Source organism: Lottia gigantea, assembly GCF_000327385.1.
Source record: "Lottia gigantea unplaced genomic scaffold LOTGIsca_28, whole genome shotgun sequence".
NCBI lineage: Eukaryota > Metazoa > Mollusca > Gastropoda > Lottiidae > Lottia > Lottia gigantea.
This window is the reverse complement of record NW_008708898.1, coordinates 806,638-829,282: the sequence shown is the minus strand read 5'-3', so window position 1 is coordinate 829,282 and position 22,645 is coordinate 806,638. Positions and strand designations below refer to the sequence as shown.

The 22,645-nt window shown below is 31.4% G+C and overlaps 5 protein-coding genes across 5 annotated transcripts in view; 2 read left to right on the top strand and 3 right to left on the bottom strand.

The window, feature by feature from the left end:
* Positions 1-4,450, bottom strand: part of LOTGIDRAFT_189226 (hypothetical protein) — a gene marked incomplete at its 5' end in the record, with an annotated part of 7,699 nt that extends 3,249 nt beyond the window's left edge. Inside the window, 8 exons of the mRNA XM_009056541.1 lie at positions 80-213; positions 467-648; positions 1,076-1,367; positions 1,805-1,879; positions 2,244-2,454; positions 2,853-3,020; positions 3,559-3,782; positions 4,277-4,450. Coding sequence (XP_009054789.1) covers positions 80-213; positions 467-648; positions 1,076-1,367; positions 1,805-1,879; positions 2,244-2,454; positions 2,853-3,020; positions 3,559-3,782; positions 4,277-4,450 — 1,460 coding nt within the window. The remainder of the gene's footprint in view (positions 1-79; positions 214-466; positions 649-1,075; positions 1,368-1,804; positions 1,880-2,243; positions 2,455-2,852; positions 3,021-3,558; positions 3,783-4,276) is intronic.
* A 1,373-nt stretch (positions 4,451-5,823) lies between these two features.
* LOTGIDRAFT_118068 (hypothetical protein) lies at positions 5,824-7,518 on the top strand (the record flags this gene model as incomplete). Its single annotated transcript, XM_009056540.1, has 4 exons — positions 5,824-5,931; positions 6,244-6,417; positions 6,933-7,057; positions 7,398-7,518. 4 exons carry the CDS (start codon positions 5,824-5,826, stop codon positions 7,516-7,518), a joined length of 528 nt encoding a protein of 175 aa, XP_009054788.1.
* A 972-nt stretch (positions 7,519-8,490) lies between these two features.
* On the bottom strand, positions 8,491-12,585 carry LOTGIDRAFT_232340 (hypothetical protein). Its single transcript, XM_009056539.1, has 4 exons — positions 12,225-12,585; positions 10,222-10,326; positions 9,372-9,428; positions 8,491-8,792 (listed from the first exon to the last, which is right to left on the bottom strand). The coding sequence occupies exons 1-4, from the start codon at positions 12,543-12,545 to the stop codon at positions 8,706-8,708; spliced, it is 570 nt and encodes a 189-aa protein (XP_009054787.1). The 5' UTR covers positions 12,546-12,585; the 3' UTR covers positions 8,491-8,705.
* A 547-nt stretch (positions 12,586-13,132) lies between these two features.
* LOTGIDRAFT_118224 (hypothetical protein) lies at positions 13,133-13,693 on the bottom strand (the record flags this gene model as incomplete). The annotated part of the gene is made up of 1 exon (XM_009056538.1): positions 13,133-13,693. One exon carries the CDS (start codon positions 13,691-13,693, stop codon positions 13,133-13,135), a length of 561 nt encoding a protein of 186 aa, XP_009054786.1.
* Positions 13,694-15,191: 1,498 nt separating this feature from the next.
* LOTGIDRAFT_118162 (hypothetical protein) lies at positions 15,192-20,970 on the top strand (the record flags this gene model as incomplete). Its single annotated transcript, XM_009056537.1, has 14 exons — positions 15,192-15,662; positions 15,855-16,105; positions 16,178-16,466; positions 16,749-16,901; positions 17,166-17,308; positions 17,595-17,760; positions 18,067-18,393; positions 18,521-18,694; positions 18,870-19,031; positions 19,401-19,556; positions 19,932-20,025; positions 20,187-20,381; positions 20,645-20,675; positions 20,721-20,970. 14 exons carry the CDS (start codon positions 15,192-15,194, stop codon positions 20,968-20,970), a joined length of 2,862 nt encoding a protein of 953 aa, XP_009054785.1.
* Between the last annotated feature and the right edge of the window lie 1,675 nt (positions 20,971-22,645).

Below are 22,645 nucleotides of genomic sequence, written 5' to 3'. Positions count from 1 at the left end.
ATATGGGAAATAAGTAATTATAATGGTTTAAATGATGGAAACAATAACTAATTATTAAGAAAAGTAAGTGAAAACTTACATGCCAGTAAATATAATACTATATTCATTAGTTTGATGATGGGGTGCTATATAATAATAGTTAAATATCTTGATTTGAAATACACTATAATATGCACAGAAACAAATATAAGATATTGTCAATATTGATGCAAACTGAAATACAAAAAAGTAAAATTATAAAAATAAAATGATAAAATGAAGGTACTTTTAGAGATTTTTTGAAAGGTTTTGTGGAATGTGGATTTTTTAATTATTTCTATGAATGACAGCAGCATAAGACAACCAATTTGAAACTGTCAATGGAAATTATGAACTTTTAAACTGTAGTCAGAAAAGCGGAAACTTTTACAAAATGTCCTAAAATGGATATAAAAATTATTAAAGAAACAAATCTTCAAATACTAACCTCAATATAAACATAATCATAATTTCTCTGAGCTGAATCAATAAATACAGCAAATATAGATAAGATAGGATCTTTAATAAAAAATAAACATTCGGACCATACAACCATAAAACTTAATACCATTAATATAACAGATAGTACCATCATAAACCATGCTCTTATTTTACATTTCCAATACCATTCTACAATAGATATTCTTTATTAGCTCAAAAATAAACAAAGATAAATAACTCATTTCAGTGTAGAAGGTCTTGAGTATCTGTATTTAAATAGTACCTGTGGTGTACATCCATGCATGATTAAACCATAAAGCTGCCCACTTCATATTCACTTAAAATATTGAATAATTGAAACTACACAAGTACTAAATACATGGATATGAATTGGATCAAGAATCCCATGCTTTGATCCAATATAAAGAATAAGAACTGATATTGCCCTAACTTCCCTTAAGGATTTGATGTGGTCAGGTTAAATTTTGTGCAAGAAAATATTTACAACAAATTTGAAAATAACAGATTTGAAAAGATTCGCAAGAAATGGATGGACATAAGGACAATACAATATGTGCCCATATAGAGATATGATAAAAATTGTATTAATACATACCAATTTTAGGAGTATATACCAATCTTATATAATGGTTAATATCTCGAGGATAAGATGAACGATAAACACATTCAGGATTAGTCTCATTATTCATAGTGTCTTCAACATCAAAAGCTCTCTCCATCAACATATTCCACTGTATTTTAGTTCGACATTCTAACTGTACACAACGTATTAATCTCTTGTGAAGTTTCACCATATTTTTAGGTGAAATCACTTCTTGAGATGTGGTCTCATAATCTTCAAAATCATCATTCTTATTCTGAATTGTGTTCCGTAGAGATTCTGGACACTAAAATAAGACATTTAAATCATCACCTGTCAATTTTAACAACCTTAAAGATGGATTTCCTTATTTCTTTGTGTCAAATTAAGGAAACTCTTTGATTAATTAGTGTTTCTAATGAATTATCATGTATTCTTTATCATATCAATATGTTCTTATTGCATGTAATTAAAATTTTTAACCAATCATGAATGTCCATGTATGAACAGTCTGGATAAACAAAAAAAGACCTTTTGACCTTTCTTGATAGGTCACTAATTGGAATTCTGCTTGTAATTCTCTTCTAATTTAGCTAATTAAGAATCATATATGGATATGTGAGACAAATTGGTATACTTTCTATTCATATAAGTATTAGCATATTCATTTTCATAAATGAAAATAAGGGAACCCATCTTTAATGCTTCTTTTAAATCTGAAGTATTATACATATAAATAATTACCTTTGCCAAAATGGTATCCATATTTTTACGTAAAGGATGATTATATCTGATTTTTTCTGCTAATCTTTTTGTTTCCTGAAAATATCCAATATTTTTTTATTTAATATTAATTCATAAATAGAGGATCATAATATATGAAGTTTATGAGTTGGCGGATCTTTTATCTTAAGATCAAAGGATGTCATGTTGTTCTTTTTACACAAAGCATAAATAAATGACCTAATTTGCATAGTTATCAACCTATACTCTGAGTTTATATTGTTTTTATCAACCTGTGTTATGAACCTGGGAACTGTAGTGTTGTGTGATAAAATAGTATATTACTGCTGTCATTCAGAACTGCTATTATCATTCCCATGTACACAGCTATGACTGATGGTGTCATGATATCTATCAACTATATCCCTTTCATAAGTGAACTAAAAACAATGATTTATACCTCTAAAACATCTTCAAGACCCTCTTCAGCTTCTGTTTTCTCTGTACTTAATTTAGCTATTTTAAAATGAGTACTTGATAGGGTATAACCTCGTTTGGAACTATTCCAGAAAGCCCTAGGAACTTCTACTAATCCATAACCCAACATTAAGACTAATACAAATAATCCCCATGTATTACTAGCAGTTACACCAATTACTTTCAATTTTTCTCTGAAAGTACAAATTAATAATTATTTACACGAGTACAAGAACATAATTGTGTGCACTATATTCGCAAATACACAGTTATGTCAGTACACTTAAATACAACAACTAGTTTAGCTCTATGCTGATTTTAACCTTTAGACTAAATGAAATGCGTTGTTTTTTCTGCTCCTGAGTGCTAAATATGATTGTAATATTGTATTGTGCAATACAGTATGCAATGAGGGAAATTTTGCCAGGAAAAAAGTCATGTTTTTATTTCAAACTGCTGAAAGATCTTAAACAGTGTGCATCTTTCATGTTTCTTTTTGAACAGAACCCTTTTTGCCATGGTTGTGTTTAAACTTGTCTTTTGTTTGGAATTTAAACTCTCAACTAATCTTGAATGAAGACCTAATACTCACCCATCAACATCTAAATCAGGTCTGGCAGCAACATAAATTAAACAAATACCAAATATCAATAAGTACGTTCCATAAAATATAGCATTTTCTATTAAAGCTGACTTTATTTTACCACTAACAGTAAAATCACCAGCACTTGAGTAAGACTGCATCATTGGTAACACCAACCTAAAATATACATATACTATTCATACAACATATTCCAATCTTATAGCAGCATTTTCAATGGAATCAGTTCAATGTGAGAATAGTTTCTTTAAAGGATATAATTGTCATTTCTACCAGTTTAACAATTCAGGCTAACAGTTATACTTTTCAGGACAATATTAATATTCCCTAATCTAATGCTAATCTGAAGTTTGGATATCAGACACAGAAACTTTTCAGATTACTTTTGCAAACCAATGTTGAAGATATTTGATGAGTAACAGCAGATGCAAGTGCCTGACTAGATCAAGTTGATCAAATCAAGAAACTCAAGACTTGCAAGATGAGGAAAAAAAACCAAATACTTACATATTATAAAGACCAAAAAAAAAATCATTGCTTTTTATGTGGCAAATGTAGATACCTGCATTTAAATCAGATTGTCATAATTTGAGTTTGAGACGGAACATGCTTTCTTTTGTAAAACATCTCTTAGGTCATATTACATTTGGCACTGAAATCAAAGTATTTTGTTAATTGTCTCTTGTTCTAAACTTACCATGTTAAAACCTGTGATGTCCAATATACCACTCTCCATAAAGCAGGTAAAACATAATCTGGTACATAACTTAATGGTTGTTGACAAAGTAAATGTGGTTTATAAATAGTTATATCTGGTGTATCATTATTAGACTGATATAAACTAGTTGTTGTTATATTAGCTGTTTGTTCAGTAGTTGGTGGTATTGGTAAATTATCTTGTAAACATTGACGATAAAATGTCTACAATAATAAAATTGTAAAATCTATAATTTCTTAGTACCTAGTATGCTAATGCAGCGGATATTAAATGTCTGAGTAAGCAAAAAATTGAATATATGATGGAAAGTTTTTCTGTCACTTCACAACATTCGATAATTAAGTTTTCAAGTTACATTTTTAATGATAATTTACGATAATATTTTTGGCCAAGTCTGAGATAATCTACATATATGCCAGTAGATATGCCAATCAATTTAAACATCATCACAAAAGTGTTTGTGATATGAATTATTTCTTTTTATCAATTCCATGAATAAATGTATGTAAAAGAATCTCATATTACGATATGCTCCAATTCTCACTAACAATTTTACATAAATTATCATTACATTCAATCAAATTACAATAGAACAAGAATTAATTCCAGATTGTCCCACTTGATCTTTTTCCCTTAAGCAATATTATCACTTGGAAATATCATTTACAAGAAAAACTAAAATCTAAACTATACTTACAGATGAAACATCCATCGGTAAAATAAAGATGATCATAAAAGAGAAATACCATGCTATAAAGGTAGTTAATGTAACAAGGACATGTTGTTTTCGTAAATCACCATATCGATGTAAAACTATCGCTGCTAACAAACATGTACATATTATTTCTACCACTAATGGTCCAGCACTCATCTTGTCTGCTTTAACTACAGTTTTTTCTTTATTCCCTTATATGGCTTAACTGAAATTATCAAAATTAATGAATATAACAAACAATATCAAACAATCTGTAAGCTAATATGAAATTCCATATGTCATCAAATTTAATTTGAAACTGTTTTAGACTCTTTTGTTATCGCTGATTTGTATGGGAAAATTTGGATTATATTTAGTACAGAACATTTGGATCATTAAATTTCATGTTGAATTCTTAAACATCCCCATTTTCAGTTACAGCTCTGAAGTCTAATGCTTGTCTGTTCAACAAGTTAGGAACTTTGTCAGATTAGTAAAATTATACGAAAAAGGTCATTTTAATATAACAGCTTTAAATTTGTCATGTTATAAATAGATTGAATATTGCGATCAATCCTTTTACTACATCAGTTGCTAGGCCTCGACCTAAAGCTAAAGGATTATCCATAGTATAGAAATGCCTTTTCTGCCAATAAAACAGAAACAAGTGCTAGTATGCTCTACACCAAGAGAAACAATGCTATTGCTTAGGCAGGCCAACATCTGTCGAACATGATAAAATTTTCATCTCTCGTCTGCTTAGAAACGAGTCTTGTGCAGACTGCATTATGAGCTATGAATAATAGAAATAACCATGAAGATTTAGGAATATGGAATACATAGTATAACAGAAAACAAAAGCGCTTTGCATACCTAATTTCCAAAATGAATTAATTATCGAGACGGAGTGCTCTGACATGTCAACATCATCATCAAAGGAACGTACTGGGATCCACTTCGTTTCTTCCTATTTATTAGATGTAGGGCTACTGGTATCACGGCACCAGATTAATACTATTCATACCATAGAGTTATACATATATAACTCTATGATTCATGCTAAAGAAATTCGTCAAATTAAAATTTATATTCTTACAACATAAGTTTCATAGAGAAACAAAGAAAACTCAGACTAAATTATGATGTTAAACAGTTAGATGTTCATGTCGCTTTGAGCTTTGGACATAGCCATTAGGCCTACTCTCAAACAAAACGAACTGACGGAAGCCAGTTCGTTTCATCTGTGAAGGTCATGTGGGTGTAATAGAAGGACATTCAATCTGATATTTTTTCTTACGGGATTTTAGCATTTAAATTGTTCCATAATTATGTCTAAGACATATACATGTACTGTTCTACATAAATTTTTGTCAAGTAATTCTTCTAAAGTATATGTTTCTCGAATATGCAGAAAAGCACCAGTTTTCCAACCAGTTGTGAAAAAGAATATAAAGAACTACAGTACTGCCAATTCCACACAAAATGAAGTGCAAGTAGCAGCTTATTTGACAGCCTCTGACAATGAAACAGAACAAATTCTATGCAACGATATGAAAGTTTATGAGAATTTTTTAACCGAAAAGGAAGAAGAGAGCTTGATGTTGGAAATTGAACCACAAATAAAAAGAATTCGCTATCAAGATACACATTGGGATGATGTAAGTAGGATCTCAGAATTTTCTTTAGTAATAGTCTTAATTACAATTGAGAGACCTAGTGTCTGAGCAACTTAAACACTTTCAAAATAAACTGAAGTCTGAGTTTCAATCTTAGCATAGTAGCATATTATATTAATCAGAGCACATATTATAGAGGCCTACTGTAGTATATACACATCAAATTTAGGGATACAGGACGTGGATTTGAAGATCACTGTCCAAATGAAAATTGAACAGATTTAGAAGTTTTTTCTCCCTTTCCTATCCTGTTTAACCAGTCATGTATGAGCTTATATATATTTATATTTGCAGGCAATACATGGTTACAGAGAAACAGAAAGAAAGGTGTGGAATTCAGTGAATCAGGAAATATTAAAGAAAGTTAGAGACATATCATTTGCACCAGGAACACCACAGATAGATTTTACACATATATTAGATATAAAGAAGGATGGTTATATTAAACCACATATAGATGCTGTTAGAGTAAGTAATTTTGCCACTACTTGTTTTTTACTCTTTAAGCATAGTTTTCAATAACTTTTGATTGAAAATTTTTTAGGTGCAAGGAACTTATCAGATATGTTCTAGTTTCCCAAGGAAGGACAATTTACTGTATGATGCTGGTCATTGTTTCAGAATAGACTATAATGTCCAAAATCATTGAAAATTGGGATGCTACTTGTCATTAGATGATACTATCTTCTATCTCGCAACTTTAATAAATTTGTATGTCCCATATCAACTCCATCAATGCAAAATATGACCATGCAGCATTTTCTCCAGATATTTTTTGTCATTTTCTAAGGTATTACAGGTCCACAGCTGTTAAGTAGGCTATTTCTTTTACATGCTTTGGTTTAAAATGTAGATCATAGGCCTGTTTTGGCAAGAACTATTGAGAGCTTTTATGGATAAAACTGTATCCTAGTTGAAGTTGCCCTGTTTTTGACAAAGAATCACTGTTGAGAATATTGCAGTCTTAATTTTGTGTTTGTTAGTTTTGTGGAAGAATAATAGCTGGATTATGTTTGTTGTCACCATGTGTAATGAGACTGGTTTTAGAGAAAGATAAAGGGAAATATGCTGATATTTTACTAAATAGAAGAGCCTTATATGTTATGAAGTATGTTTTAATCAAAAAACCTTTTCTTTTATTACCAATGTAAAAGCTGGGCTAGGACTTTACAGAACTGATCCCCACTTATTTAGGCAGCAAAACATTTGATCATCAAATGAAAAATTGTTTAATATGAGGGATTCAAATTAGAAATCTGAAGTGCTTGTCTTGATCTGAACTTTCACTCTGCACATCTTTTAGGTCCTGGACACATGGTGAGGGTTGAATTTTTCAAACTTTTATTATTAATAGAACGTTTTCGCAATTAGCAAACCATTTATTCATTACCACTTGTAAGTATACACTGCTATGTATCCATAACCTAATTCTGACTCTGATATTTCAGAGATAGAGCTAGATATGAGTATACACATGAAGTATTGGCTGCTGAAAAATCCTACTTTAAAGGAAATATAGTGCCCAGAGACAGAAGAGTGTCAGTGATATGTAGAAATCAACCTAAATAAATTTTTATCCCATGATTTAACTTCCATTTTGATTCTAATACCATCCTTGTCTGTCCAGCTGGAAAATATTGTAAAGAACAGAGTTTTGATCAATTTTCAATAATCCTGGGTATGCTACATTACTGTACATGGATACTCAAGTGTTACCGAGTTGTCATTGACTCGATTTTTATTGGCTTTGTTCTTTGTGATTCTGAGGTTCAAATGGAATAAGAATTGGACTCAATTGACCGCATGAACAAATTTGACACGATTTAACTCAAGGGAAATAACTGAAAAACTTTTAGTCAAATTCAAAATGATCACACCAAATTTTCTCTTTCACTTTAATCAGATTGAAACAGTAGTCTCACATACAAATTTTAGGCGTTTGACTAAGTTAAGGGCAATAAATCCGTTCAATGAAAAATCGTAAAATTCAAACCTTGGCTGAGATCATATCAATTCCAATGCTCAGAAACAAATTTTGATGCGATTTTACTTAGTCAAGGGCAATAACTCAAAATCCATTCTGTTTGTTGAAAAATCAAATTAAACTTGACCGAGATCTTATCAATTCCAATGCTTACATCAAAATTCATTGAAAATTGTAGCTTCTGTTGTACCCACAAACAAATTTTGATGCGAATTGACTAAGTCTCTATTGTGCCCACAAGAAATATTGATGGACTGACCGACGGCAATATACAACCACATTTTCATGTCAGCCATGATGTCATAGAGGTGGTTTTGCGTATCACATGATGTACAACTTTAACAGTTGTCAGAGTGGTTTGTCCGAAGTCATGCATGTGTACTATTTTAGGCATATCAAGTCTAAGCCCATTTCTCCTATTGCAGTCACGTATCACATGAAATGCAATTCCATGTCTTAAATATTCATATTTATAATACATGCCAAATAATTAGCACCTTGCCACTTCACCCGTCAAATCCCCGTCAAAATGAAGAAGAAGAAAAAAAAACACCATAATCAGGAGAGAGTCATATATTCATCACTCTACAATAAATCATATACCAACTAAGGCAGTTAATAAAAATTTCTTCTGGATGTTGAACAGTGTACTTTATAAAGCAGCACACCGCTATTGCCTTCTTGATGTGTCAAACCAATAATTTTTAGTTTTATTCTATTATCACTTCACTGTGTTTTTGAACTGTGTCTATGATTAAATGTACAATCTTTTTTACTTTTCATTCAATAGCACCTTTCTAGTAGTAAATCCTCTGGCAAAGAATTCATTATCTGGTTTTGGTACATAAGGTTTTGTCAACTAAAAGAGAAAGATTTGAGTAAAGTTAATGAATTGGGCCCAGAATAATTGACAATTACTGTGCTCACCAAATGTTATTCTATCGTGATGCCACCTTAGACCTAGTTGTGGATTTTGAATAAGAAGCGTAGAATAATCTAGCGCTGGATATTGCATCGATCATGTCATGATATGGTAAGTATCACAATAATGCCTTATATATATGTACACTTTAGCTTCAAACTTTCAATGATATTTCCACTGCTGTATATTTTTTATATAACAGAATAATATTACTAGTTACTTTTGTCATAGGTTTACTGTTACCTCCTTGACATTCATGAATTGGACAATTTATACATTTGAATGAAGGTTAGTTTTTTGTGTAAACATGTTTGTCTAGTATTCAAGGTTATGTCAGGTATTAATACACAACCACACGATGTGCGTTTGGTGACAGGTCGTATTGCAATGTATCGACATACCAATATATAGCATACCATCTCTAGAATAGTTACATATTTATTGATGGAAAACAAAGACATCAGACTCAGAGATGTAATATTTGTTCAAATTATGTACATGAAAATTAATACTTACATCATACTCAGGTTCTCTAGTAAATGATATATTCCATCCAGTTTCTTTCGTCCAATCCTAGAATAGATTATAAATTATTAAAACAACTTGATGTTAAATGTTGCATTTACAACTACAAATAAAATTGACTGATTAATTTCTCTTAAAGTTAAGGTTTCCACAAGATGGTAATTTGCTGAAATTTTAAGGGGCCCTATGCATAGTTTATCATTTTCGGAGGTCAATCATGCCTTGTTCAGCTAAGCTAAGTTAACCAGTTATTGTGTCCCATAATTCATTATACTCAAATTACATTGATGACTTGCCTTTTTCTAGACTGTCAATGTAGAATGGATAATGACCGGATATTCAAAAATTATCCGTACACCACATTTCATATTATAGACCAATCAACAAAAGGAACAATTTTCGAACACCAGAATTTTTAGACAGACTATTCTCGTGATGAAAACAATAAAAAGTATAGTTTTGATACTGGTACTTCTGAAGACTATTTACATATATGCAAGGCAAAATCAACCTCTGAAAATGGTGAACCATGGCCTTTAAAGGTATCTTAAAGGAAAAATATTCTATTCTAAGATGGGTAGTTGTTTGTCAAATCATGCTTATTTATTCAATCAATTGATGTCTCTAACAAATAATTTGTGTACCGGTACTCTGGAGTATTTTTATAAATCTTTAGAACACCTCTACTTTCTATTCATATTCACTTTACAATAACTTAATATATTTTGAATAAATAAAAATACAGTAACCCACCTTTACACAAATTAAAAAAAATACATGTTTTGGGATCACAAGTCAAATTATTGCAGACCTTAAACTTTATAAATAAGGCTTTACTTACACCCTTGTGGTATTTCAATAAATAACCAAGCCAATAGCTAACAGCAACAGCACCAAGGAGCCGGGGGAAAGTGTAGTGAAGATAGCCAACTCCCTTAGGTCTATTCTAGAAATATAAAAATTAACAATAAAAATCATCCTTTCTTTTTTTAACCAGAACCCTATAAAATAAATAACACTGCCAAGCAAAGAGCGAAAACAACCTTGTTCATTTAAAAACAGAAGTAGCGAAGTTATTACATTTATAAAAGTGTTCTTTGTCATAATCTCAGAATTTGAAAAAGCTTCCTATGAGAAGCATCCAAATTTTGGATTAAAAATTATTATTTGTTTCCAACCAAGCATGAAAAAAAATCAGTTGATATTTTCATCAACCTAAAGACAATCTCAAAAATAATTTGGAATCGAATTGGAATTCTGTAAACATTGTACTTGGAGAGTATTCTGCCACTGGCAGTAGATGCATTCATGGGCTATCTTGTCAAGTCACTTGCTTCAGAGCCTCATTATTGGTGCATAAATCGTTAAGAATCCATAATAGGATTCCTACAATAGGATTCTCCTGAAAAGAAAGAATTATGCTGTAATGGAGATAACAAAGTTTTTACCAGTACCAGTGTTGTCAGTTGTCACTTCCACCTGAAGTTTTATTCAATCATATACATGTACAGCCTAAACTGAATTTTCATTCTGATTGTGACACTCTACAGTGCAGACAGATATTTATTTAGAATCAGAAATGAAATGAATGGAGTTTTACGTCCTACTTTTCTGCACCATGTGGGCTAATGAAGACGGATTTAGAATCAGGCAATTAGGAAAATTCTATATGACTACAGTGGGTGTAAAATTTTGAATTCCACAACTTTTCAAATTGGGTCAGAAAAGATAAAAAAAAATATTCAAATCAACCGTAAAAAATGGTAAATTGGATGTAAAAGTATGTGATAGTTATGGAATAAGATGTACCTTAACAACTTAACATCATGTAGGCTACCTGAGTACAAATTACTCTCTGGCCACATCAAGTTCTAAATCACATTTTGGCTATCATTTTTGTATGAATTGAAATATTAATCTCCAAATATTGCTGAGAGTCTTAGATTGTCTTTGGGTTGATGAAAATGCCAACCATTGAAAACAAAATTATTTGAAACTATGATTTTACAGAGGGAGATTTTCATTTCAAAATGTGTCAATTTCACATAAGTTTCTTGGAGAGAAGTGTGTTCATTTCAAGTGCAAAATTTTCAAAACTTATATATTCATGGACCCAAAGGCATTCTAAGACAATTGGTATTCACTTGAAAATCATATTATGAATATTTGTGACATGAGAGAAAAATTCAGTTTAGAACTCAATGTGGCCAGTGAGTAGATAATGTTTTTCAGGTGTTGTTCTACCGAAATAAGATCACCATATTTGAAAATGTGTCACACCGCTAAAATAAACTCGTTGTCCATCTCAGTTAAGTCATGAATAATGCCCATACAGTCTCCACTTAATTGCGCAAGAGTTTCAGATTTGTGAGAAATAATAAACACTATTTTCACAGCAGGTATGGAATGGCGAATGCAACAGAACTTGGCGAACTTTTGCTTAAATATAGCGGGACACTTGAATATTTTAACAAGAATTAATAGAACATAAATAGTGATTTATTATTTCAAAAATTGGTTGATTCACTAGATAATCTGAAATATGTTAAGTTTTTGAAATAAAACCGTAACATCCTTAAAATGCAATCAAATTGGATGCATTATTACAAGCTATTTACAACTATGGTTGTCTGCCAAACCACAAGGTTTCAACTTGGACTGAATAACAGTCTATAGTAGGCCTAATCCTGATTGTTAGGTGTGCCCACTGACCACAAAGTGATATTTATTCTCATTTAACAGTTCATATCATTGCATCAAAGGCTCGATTCTTTATCTTATTAGCTCTTTACTGAACCAAATCGGACAGTTTGGAACTTTACACCCATTGCTATTACTACTTACTGTCACAGAAATTAAAAAATTACAAAAATTCTCCCATACACCAGTCAGGGGTCTTCTAAAGATGTTCTTCCTAAAATGAAGCTTTTCATACGGGCCATAGTTTGGTTCATTTGGAGCAAGATATTGAGCTTGGATCCACTGTCGTCGAAGAACTCTCTCCTCGGTCGACATACCCTGACCTCCAAGCCTACTACGCATATGAGGAAGAGGTTCAATGCTCATAGGAGGATAAAAGCTGCCACGATTCGTTTGTGCCCTTTTTAGGGCTAGCTGTTTGTGCCATGGCTTGTCCAAGGTAGCACCAATGACGTCGGATGCCATCTTGAAAACAAATCAATGACCTTGCTGGGCAACCTTCGTTCAATCAAAGCTCAGGAAATTTCAATGGGATATAACTCTTTATAAAATGTTTTATTGCTCCAGACAACAACCAACTTTATTATATTCTTTTCGACTTTCAATTTCGTCATAAAGTTAAATATCTTAAAATACTTTTTTTCCCCCTAAGAGCAGCAAGTGTCCACTAAATCAAATACATATGCATGGCTTGACATGCTTCAATAACAAGTACTTTTTTGCTGGATGAAATAACTGTCATGAAACCTTAATAAGGACTGGAGTAACAATATTTACTTGGAGACAAATCACAATTTTTCTTACATGGAATTTTTTTTAATATAAAATATGGTGTTTCACTTATCATTGAAAATCATAAAAAATTACTGTTTGACGGTATATTGGTATTTTAAAACTAAACAAACATTATCAATTTTAATACCAGCATTTATGATGATACCAATCACTCAATTAGCCTTTTACTAGGGCATCATATTTCTTTAAAATTAAGATAAAGAATGTTACTGATTAAAATAATGGTTAGATTGTCAGGTAAAGTAATAATCATTAAATTAATCATCATCATCATTGTCTTCAGCACCAACTTGAACATCATTTCTATCCTCAGTTATTAATTCTTCATGCACTTCACCCTCTCCTTCATCCATTTGTTCTTCTTCCTCTTCCTCTTCATTTCCTTCTTGTATTTCTTCTTTACCTTCATGGTCTTCACTTGCTCCTTCAACCTTCTCACCATCAGAAATGCTAGGAACACATGATGATATCAATTCAAGTAGTTCATAAATTTCTTCTTCGGTCAATCTCTCTTCACTTTCTTCAACTATTAACTGAATTTCTACAGCAGTAGTTGGTCTTTGGTTTAAAATCTGAAGTTTCTCTGCTTTTGTCAAATTGAATCTGCTGACTTTTTCAGCAAAAACTTTTAATAACTCAGGATTTTGAAGTTTACATGAGGTGTTTTCTAAGTATTTGACTGTTTCATAAACAATTGTTGCTAAATTTTGTTGGTGTTTATTTGGCTTTCTTTGTCCATGACCATTCTGAATATCAGTCAATAAACTGAAGACTTCGTAATTTGTCAATAAGGCTGAGTTTTCACTTATCACCTCCATCATACAACAGTTCAACAGTTTCAATATCAGGCTTGTTGTAAAAATCTAAAAGAGGCATCCCTTCCAGCAGCTATAACATAGCCCCAAGTTACTGCAACAACAATAAACAGGAACTAAAAAGAGAAGAATAAAACAACATTATGTTTTCTACTAAAAGATTCTGTGCCATGATTTTTTCCTATGTATCCTATTCTTTTCATGCTTCAATACCTTAAATTTGGCTTGTATTTTTTTACAATTTTTTTTTATAATGTATGCCGTAAAAGTTAAAATCTTATTATTTGGTTTCTTTGTCTATGCAAACTTACACAATCAATTTGACCTATTACTAGCCTGTTCGAAATTATTCTATTGAAAATAAATTGAAGCCTGTGTACAACATGAGTGATGCTTGCGATAATCCCCTGGATCCACTTCTTTAATTTGACATATTTCGACTTGGTAGAATGTTTGTGTGTGGGGGTGAGTGGAAGAAATTTAAATATATAATGTGTTATTATTACTATTATTGAGATATCAATCAATGCCATTGCAATATTAATACTAATGAATGTCGTCATTCAATGCAATGCCTGCCCCAAGCTGGCCCTGACTCTAGTGTGTGATTGGTGTTTACTATACATACAATATTTACAGTCCAAACAACTGCTGATCCATCCACTTTTACCATTTTTAAGAAAGGATGTAATTCTAAATTACATTTCCAAACATGTTCTTACCACCGGAAATAAACAAAATATTTACAAAAAGTTGAGCAGCAAATAAATACATTTTATAGAGTTGCTCAAGTTACAAACTGGGTAAGTACAAATCATACCTTGTAATGTATATACATTATTTGTCTACGTAGACGCTCGGAAATATGAAAACAGCACTGATTTTTACGGACAACGATTATAGTAACCAAAAAGGAATTGTCCGAAATGACGAAATTAATCCGAATTGACGATTGGACGATTTGCCTTGCAGATGGCTGCGTGCCTTACTTCCGGATGCGCAGAGTTCTCTTGCGCATTGTTGCCATTAGGAACTGTTTATCAACTATTGAATAGAAATGGCCAGATTCTAATCGGTTCTTGATTAATGCAATTTGTTCAAATTTGAACACTGAAACGTTTGGTATGTATGGTTTACTGTTGAATAGGAAAGGGTTTGTTTTTAGGCTACGATGCAAAAATTAAAATAAATCGGATATATCATTTGATGGTGTGATCTTAGTTTAGTCTTTCTTTATAGAATTAGGCTAGGAATGGTATATAGTAGAATCTAATGTTTCTTCAATCTTGGTCTTAGGCCCTTAGTCTTTTAGAGTTAGATTCAATTATCTTATCTTAGTCTGAAGACCTTAATTCAAGTTCAGTTCAGAGGAGCCAGTACTACTGTACAGTCTTGAAACACAAACAATAAACAGTAACAGAAATTTTGGTCCAATTATGTTTGTTAACTAGAATTTTTTTTTTTTTTTTTCCTTGTAGGTTGAGGAGTAAAATCATCAAAAATGTCGATAGCTATAGCTCAATCAAGGCACATTTTTGGTGTCAAACCAACAGTAAATAGTAACATCTGCTACCATGATGAACAGACTATTGTTTATCCTGCTGGTGCCAATTGTATTTTATACAATATTGATCAGAAGACACAGAAATTTATTCCTGGAACTGATAAAAGTGATGGAATGACATGTCTAGCTGTGAGTCCAAACAGAAGATACATCGCCATAGCAGAGAAAGGAGAAAAACCCACCATCACAATCTATGATTTACATTCTTTAAGAAAAAAGAAGGTTTTGAGCAGTCCAGATATTCAATCAGGCGAATATGTCAGTTTGGCCTTTTCCCCAGATTCTAAATATCTGGTAGCTCAAGGTGGAAAACCTGACTGGACCTTACTCTACTGGACATGGGAGAAATCAAAAGTCATGGCTTCAGCAAAGACATCAAATGCTCAGAATACTGCAGAGGTTTACCAGGTAAATATTGAACAGGTTGAAATTTAATTTCATTTATTACTCTTTAATATGCATTAGTGTTACTGCTATCTTGTTTCCCTGCTGCTTTTGATCAAAAACGTAAAGGTAGTAGAAAAAAAATGGCACAGTGTTTGTTGGACACATCTCAAGAAACACAGTTTCATTTGTTTTTAATTCTTGCTTGTATTCCAGATAAGTTTCAATCCACAAGATAATACACAATTATGTGTTGTTGGAAATGGAATCTTCAAACATTTTCGCTACAGTGAAGGGAATCTGAAACCATTCAATTTCCAAAAGATTGAACCTCAGAATTATCTTTGCCATGCTTGGGTTTCTGAAGAACGCATCATAGTGGGAACTGATACTGGAAAATTGATGTTATTTGAAGCTGGTGAATTGAAAACAGAAATATCAAATGGATCCATACAGAAAGATGATGGGTAAGTATTAGATTTTATTACTGATTTCTCATGACGAAATAGAAACTGTTAGTTTTATTGCTGTTCAGTCAGTAATCATAGTAATCAAATTGGCATAATGGGAAGGTTAATGTTGTTAATTTCTTTTTATTTTATTCTTATATCCATCATGGCAAAATTATATGTATATTTTCTTGTAATTGATTATTTTTTTCATTTCAGAAAAGATACTGATTCAACTCAAGCACCAACTGGACCTCCACAAATTACAGCTATTGTGGCCTATTCTAAAGGTTTCGCTAGTGCTTATGGTCAGGGTACAGTTCATTTATTTGAGAAGACTGATGATAAAGATTTCTTTAAGAAAACACGAGAAATTAAGGTATCCATTTTATTTCCTTTTTAAACTCAGTTGTATCAAGCGTTTGTGATTATTTGATCATTGAATTTGAATAATTTTCATTCAAGTTAAGTAATTTTGAGTTTAGTCTTGTTCTGTATTAAGTCACCATACTCTGTCTTTTAGTTGCCGTGGCATGCTAGAAAAAGATTGCTCGTAGTCTGGAAAACATTTGAAAGTATTAACAATATTCGTGTTCTGAGTAAAGAGGTGAATTGATGTACTTTTTTGACAATTTTTGAATATTTATCTATTGATTTTTAGATACCAGCAGATAGTAATAGTACAGATCCTAGTAAATCCCAATTACAACATATTAAATGTCTAACTGTTAGTCCATCTGAAGAAACATTGGTAGCCTCCACAGACCTGAGTCAGTTATATTATTTAACATTGTCTAGTGCTGATCTTGGAAAGGTATTGTTCTTTTAACTCTTAATAAAATAATACTGAATTGGTATACCAAGAAGCTTTGGGGTATTAACAATCTAAATAAATTTCAAAGAATTAAAGCAAATTTTGGCATAAATGTTATTTTTTTTCGATAAGATATTTTTCTGTTGTCCAAAGAAGTTTGAAAAGCTTTTTAAAGTTGTTCCATTTCTTTTTTCTATATTTAAAACTTTTATAAACAATATCAACTTATAGATTAATGTATATTTTATTTCATTTTTTTAACAGCATGGGGATCAGGCAACTTTTGAAGTATTGGCTCAGTCATTCCATTATGGTCAAATTATGGGTTTAGATGTTTGTATCAGAAAACCATTGATTGCAACAGCTTCATTAGATAGATCTGTTAGAATCTGGAATTATGAAACATGGTAAGTATTGAAACAATACCATATGATATATTTGGAGATTGAAAATTTACATAATTATTATGTCTGAAATTGGAAAAGGTAACTAATGGTTTTCATTATTCCATAATTTGAATTTAAAAATTAAACAACCTTTTAATCCCTCACATCATGTAATTTAACAGAAAGAGCAAGGAAATATGTCTAGAATCGAAATAATTATTTCAGACAAAAATTATCTCTACCAATTGTCCATAATGATTAGAAATCTAGAAGTAGAACCTATATCAAAATAAGTTTTGTTTTTCAGTAATTTAGAGTTGTATAAAGAATTTGCTGAAGAAGCCTACAGTATTGCTCTCCATCCCTCCGGTTTATATATATTAGTTGGTTTCTCAGATAAACTACGTCTAATGAATGTTCTTATTGATGATATAAGAACATTTAAGGAATTCACTGTAAGAGGTTGTAGAGAGGTAGGTCTATTCGAAGTTGTTGCTTTGGGTCACATAGTTAATAGCAAAATTCCAATTGGTTATCCTAATATTATGGTCCAATTTCAAAAGTCTATTAAATTGTATGCCTCTCTGAAATAAAATTATTTTTTTGGGCACCATGCATATTTTGTTGATTAGCCTTGATTTTTTATTTTAACTTTTTAACTTTTTACCTCATAAGTATTGAAACTATAGTTTGGTAATTGATTTAAATATTTGAACTATTTTGTTAGATGAAATATCTTAATAAAAAACACATATTATCATTACTTTTGTCGTTTTCAGTGTTCTTTTAGTAATGGTGGCCATTATTTTGCTGCTGTCCATGGTAACGTTATTCAGATCTATTCCACTACAACCTTTGATAATATTGCCAATTTGAAAGGTCACAATGGTAAAGTGAGATCTATAGTATGGTCTGCTGATGATAGTAAGATTGTATCATGTGGTATGGATGGTGCTGTTTATGACTGGGAGATCAGTACTGGTAAACGACTATCTGAAATAGTCCTAAAGTCTTGTAGTTATACTGGAGTCACTGTAGCACCAGATGGCAAGACAACATTTGCTGTTGGTTCTGATAAAACTCTGAAAGAGATTTCTGATTCTTCAGTGAGTAACTTTGTATATTCTTCTTGTGCTAGGCAAATAAATGTTGTAGCATAATTTCCATTATTGCACACTGCATATTCATAATCAGAAAGATTCAGAATTAAGAACAAAATTTATTTATTTACAGGTTATACGTGAAGTACCAACTGGTGATATGACATTGAGTAATTTGGTATTATCACATTCCGGTAGAATGCTGTTTGCTGGTACTGTTCGTGGTACATTATGGTCAATGAAATTTCCATTAGCTGTTCCTGGAGAATGGCAGGAACATCAAGCTCACGGTTCCATGATTATAAAGGTACTGCTGTATGAACTTCTTTAATTTAATGGATGGTTGGTTGGTAGATGACAAGTAAACGTTTGCTTCCAGCAGATGCTGATATCGTAAATGCAGATACCCTTTTATATTAACTGTAAAACGTGCCCTGGTTATTTGACTGTACCTAAGCCGGTCCTATCTAATTTTATTGTAGATGAAGATAACGTATGATGATCAGTATTTGATCACTGTATCAGAAGATGCTACTATTATGTTATGGAAGATACAAGATAAAGAGGGGAGAGGAATGAAAAGAGATAAGGAAGTAGGATGGGCTGAAGAAATTCTCATCACCAAGAGTGATTTGGAAGAAAAGGTAGGAATTCGACAGTACTCTAAGCATGGTAATAATAATACTTCAAAGTAATGATCAAAGTTAGTATTGGTATATGAAATGAGCTGTTTCGACATTTGTTTCCATATCTTATTTGATATGGTTACTCATCTCATAAGAATCTCCTGGAATATTTTGTTGTAGTGAGAGATACCAACCCTCTTTCATTAAAACTTTATGATTTTATAATTTTATATGATTTAGTAATCTGACATTCTCAGGACATCAGACAGAACTAGCAATTCAACTGCCATTAACATTGGCATGTCTGGTGTCTTCAAAGTTAATTTTAGGTGTAAAATTGATATCCATTATTCTCTATCTATAAAATGTGATATTTTGAACTTGTAGAATTCTCTAATGGCTGAATTGAAAACTAGAGTAGAAGAATTAAAGATGGAGAATGAATATCAACTCAGATTAAAAGATATGAATTATAATGAAAAGATGAAGGAATTAACTGAGAAATTTATTCAAGAAATGGAATCATTGAAAACTAAAAATCAGGTAGGAATATTACCGAGAGGTACATAGCGTTTATAAATGAATGGAATTTATCAAAATTTCATGAAGCATAATTTCTAATCATTTCAGTCATTGTCATGTTATAAGATTTATTATATACCTTAAGATTTAGTTACTAAATACCACATCAAAAAGATACTTAACCCTTTAAACCATACACGCCACAATGGGGACATCACATTCTTCAGATTTTATAGGGCCAGGATATATTAGATGTTATCATCTGAGACTCAATGGTTAAAGGTTAAGAACGAACTGTCTGTAAAATGAATCTGTGACATCATCACACCAGAAATATCTCCAACATTGCTACATCATTTTTAGTAAATTTTATTTTTTAACCATCTGAATTTGTAGGTTTTGAAAACAGAAAAAGACAAAGAAGAAGCCAAACATGAAGAAGAAATCGCTGAATTGATCGAGAAATATGCTAAAGAGCAACAAGATTTAGGTTAGTATCAACTTTTTTGGAGACAAAAACTGCTGAGTAAAAACACCTTTTTACTACTACAATTTATTTGATTATAATAACCAATATTTTTAATCATTTAAAAAAAAGCGTAAAGCTGACAAGAGAAGTTGCCATGGTAATTGTTTTGTGTTCTATTACAGAGTCTGCAAATAATCAGAAATTGATGCTGGAATATGAAAAGTTTCAAGAACAACAAGCTAAAATGATGAAAATGCAAGAAGATTATGAAAGGCAGCTTCAGGAAATGGAGGAAAGTAAAGAACGAGCATTAGAAGAATTAACAGAATATTATGAAACTAAAATATCTGAAATGACATCAAAACTGGAACAGGTAAGTCATTATTTATCAAACAAATGTTGATAGAAAAATTGAGAAAAACATTGTGCTTAGGTCATATGCCACAAGAATTTTTACATCTGACAACTGATATGCTGAAAAAAGTAGTATGGAGAAGAAATTTGCAAAAACATTTGTATGTGCTTTTGATTGTGCACTGTAGAGTTGGGAATAATAATAGCCCTTAAGTTAACATCAGTGTCCTAGAAGCCTTTTCTCTAAACGAACTTAGATCAAGGATATCCTAAGATCTTAACTTAGTGAGAATACGTGGCCAGGCAAAATTTGTCTTGTGATCTTGACGAGACCAGTAATATGTAAAGAGTTAAAACATAAGACCAATATCTGTATTATTTAAGTCTAATGATGAAGCCAATCAGAAGAATCGAGAATATGAAGAAACTAAACGACAAATTGAAGAAGATGCTGACAGAGAAATATTAGATATTAAAAATAAATATGAAAGACGTTTAAGAGATGAAAAGGAAGCTAATATGAGATTGAAGGGAGAAACTGGCATCATGAAGAAAAAGGTAGGTATGGTTTACTGCCACAAACTATTACTTTGGCTATCATGTCTTGATTAAACGTTTACATATCCTCATCAGATTTAAACTTTATCAGTGGTGGCAGCAGAAGTTTGGATTTGAGGGGCCCAGTGAAATATCAACTGCATCCTCACACAATTTATAGTATATCATTGGTTAAATTAAATCTGCCCTTCAATCAATATAGTACAATCAAAGCACTAAAGATACAATTTTAAATTCTTCAGCTTTAAATATTTTGTCACTTATCAATAATTATTTTTTTTTCCAGTTTACAAGTCTTCAAAAAGAAATTGACGACCATAAAGAAGAAATTAAGAAGTACCAGGCTGAAACTACCAAATTAAACAGTATTATTAGAAATCTAGAGAAAGATATTGCTGGCTTGAAGAAAGAAATAGCTGAAAGAGATGATACCATCCAAGATAAGGTTGGTGTCTGGAAAGCTTTGATCTTATTATTTAGCAACAGTTGTTTTGAAGAAGAAACAGGCATAATTTTGAAAGAATTACTTATCTTGTCGATATAACTTATCAAGGATTTTTCAATTATCCTGTCCACCAGCTGTATCTTAACCAATTTCGGTAAAGATGACTTATTTAAAATCAGACTTTGACACTACTGTCAAACTTTGAACCCATTTGTATGATGTCACTAAGTGAATGAGACCCCAATACATGTACTGTAAAATGGTAAAGAGAACTTTCTTGATAACCTGAACAGAAAATTAAATTAATATCAGCTTATTGCAAGTTTTTTTATCGTCTTATTCTAGGAAAAGAGAATCTATGATTTGAAAAAGAAGAATCAGGAATTAGAGAAATTTAAGTTTGTACTAGATTATAAGATTAAAGAATTAAAGAAACAGATAGAACCTAGAGAGAATGATATAAAAACTATGAAAGAACAGATACAAGAGGTAAAATTATTTCCTGACACTCTATCATTCTTCTTGTGTTTTATCTTACACAGTATGCTCAATACTGATTTCAATGAACACATTTTTCAGACTGGTTTCTTCTAGCTTAGACTTTATAGACCAAAAGCTGAAACTACATCATTTGGCCGAAGGTACTGGTATTAAAAATTTAGGACAGTGGAGCCCTGTAGATAAACGGGCTCCACTATATTTAAGATTTGGACTTAATTTCATAAGTATTATTATTTATAAATTGTCTCTAAATTTGTAGATGGAAAGTGAATTAGAGAGATTTGATAAAACCAAGACACAACAAGAACTCAGCATTACTGAACTTCGCCAAAAACTTAAAGCTACAGAGAAAGAAATGTTTGGGGAACGCCAAAATGTATGTTAGAATTTTACTATATTCATTAGATTATTAGACTAATTAGTGAACTTCACAGGAGAAAAGTAGTAAAATTAGTCAAATTATTAGTATTAGAATTCAGAAAAATCAAACGTTCTTGTGGCAATTCACAAAGCATATTATGCAAAAACTATGTACTATAGTACATTTTATTTTGTATTTATACGTTTCTGATAATATTGTCTAATTCAATTTAAATTTGTGTAGGTACGAGAGAAAGAAGCCAATATCAAGAGATTTAAGACTGACCTACATAATTGTGTTGGATATATACAAGATCCTAAGATGTTAAAACAAAGTATTAAAGCATTATATCAGAAACATGTACAAGAAGATATTGTAAGTATTTTGAGTCAGAAATAGTCATTTTTTTTAACAGCTAAATT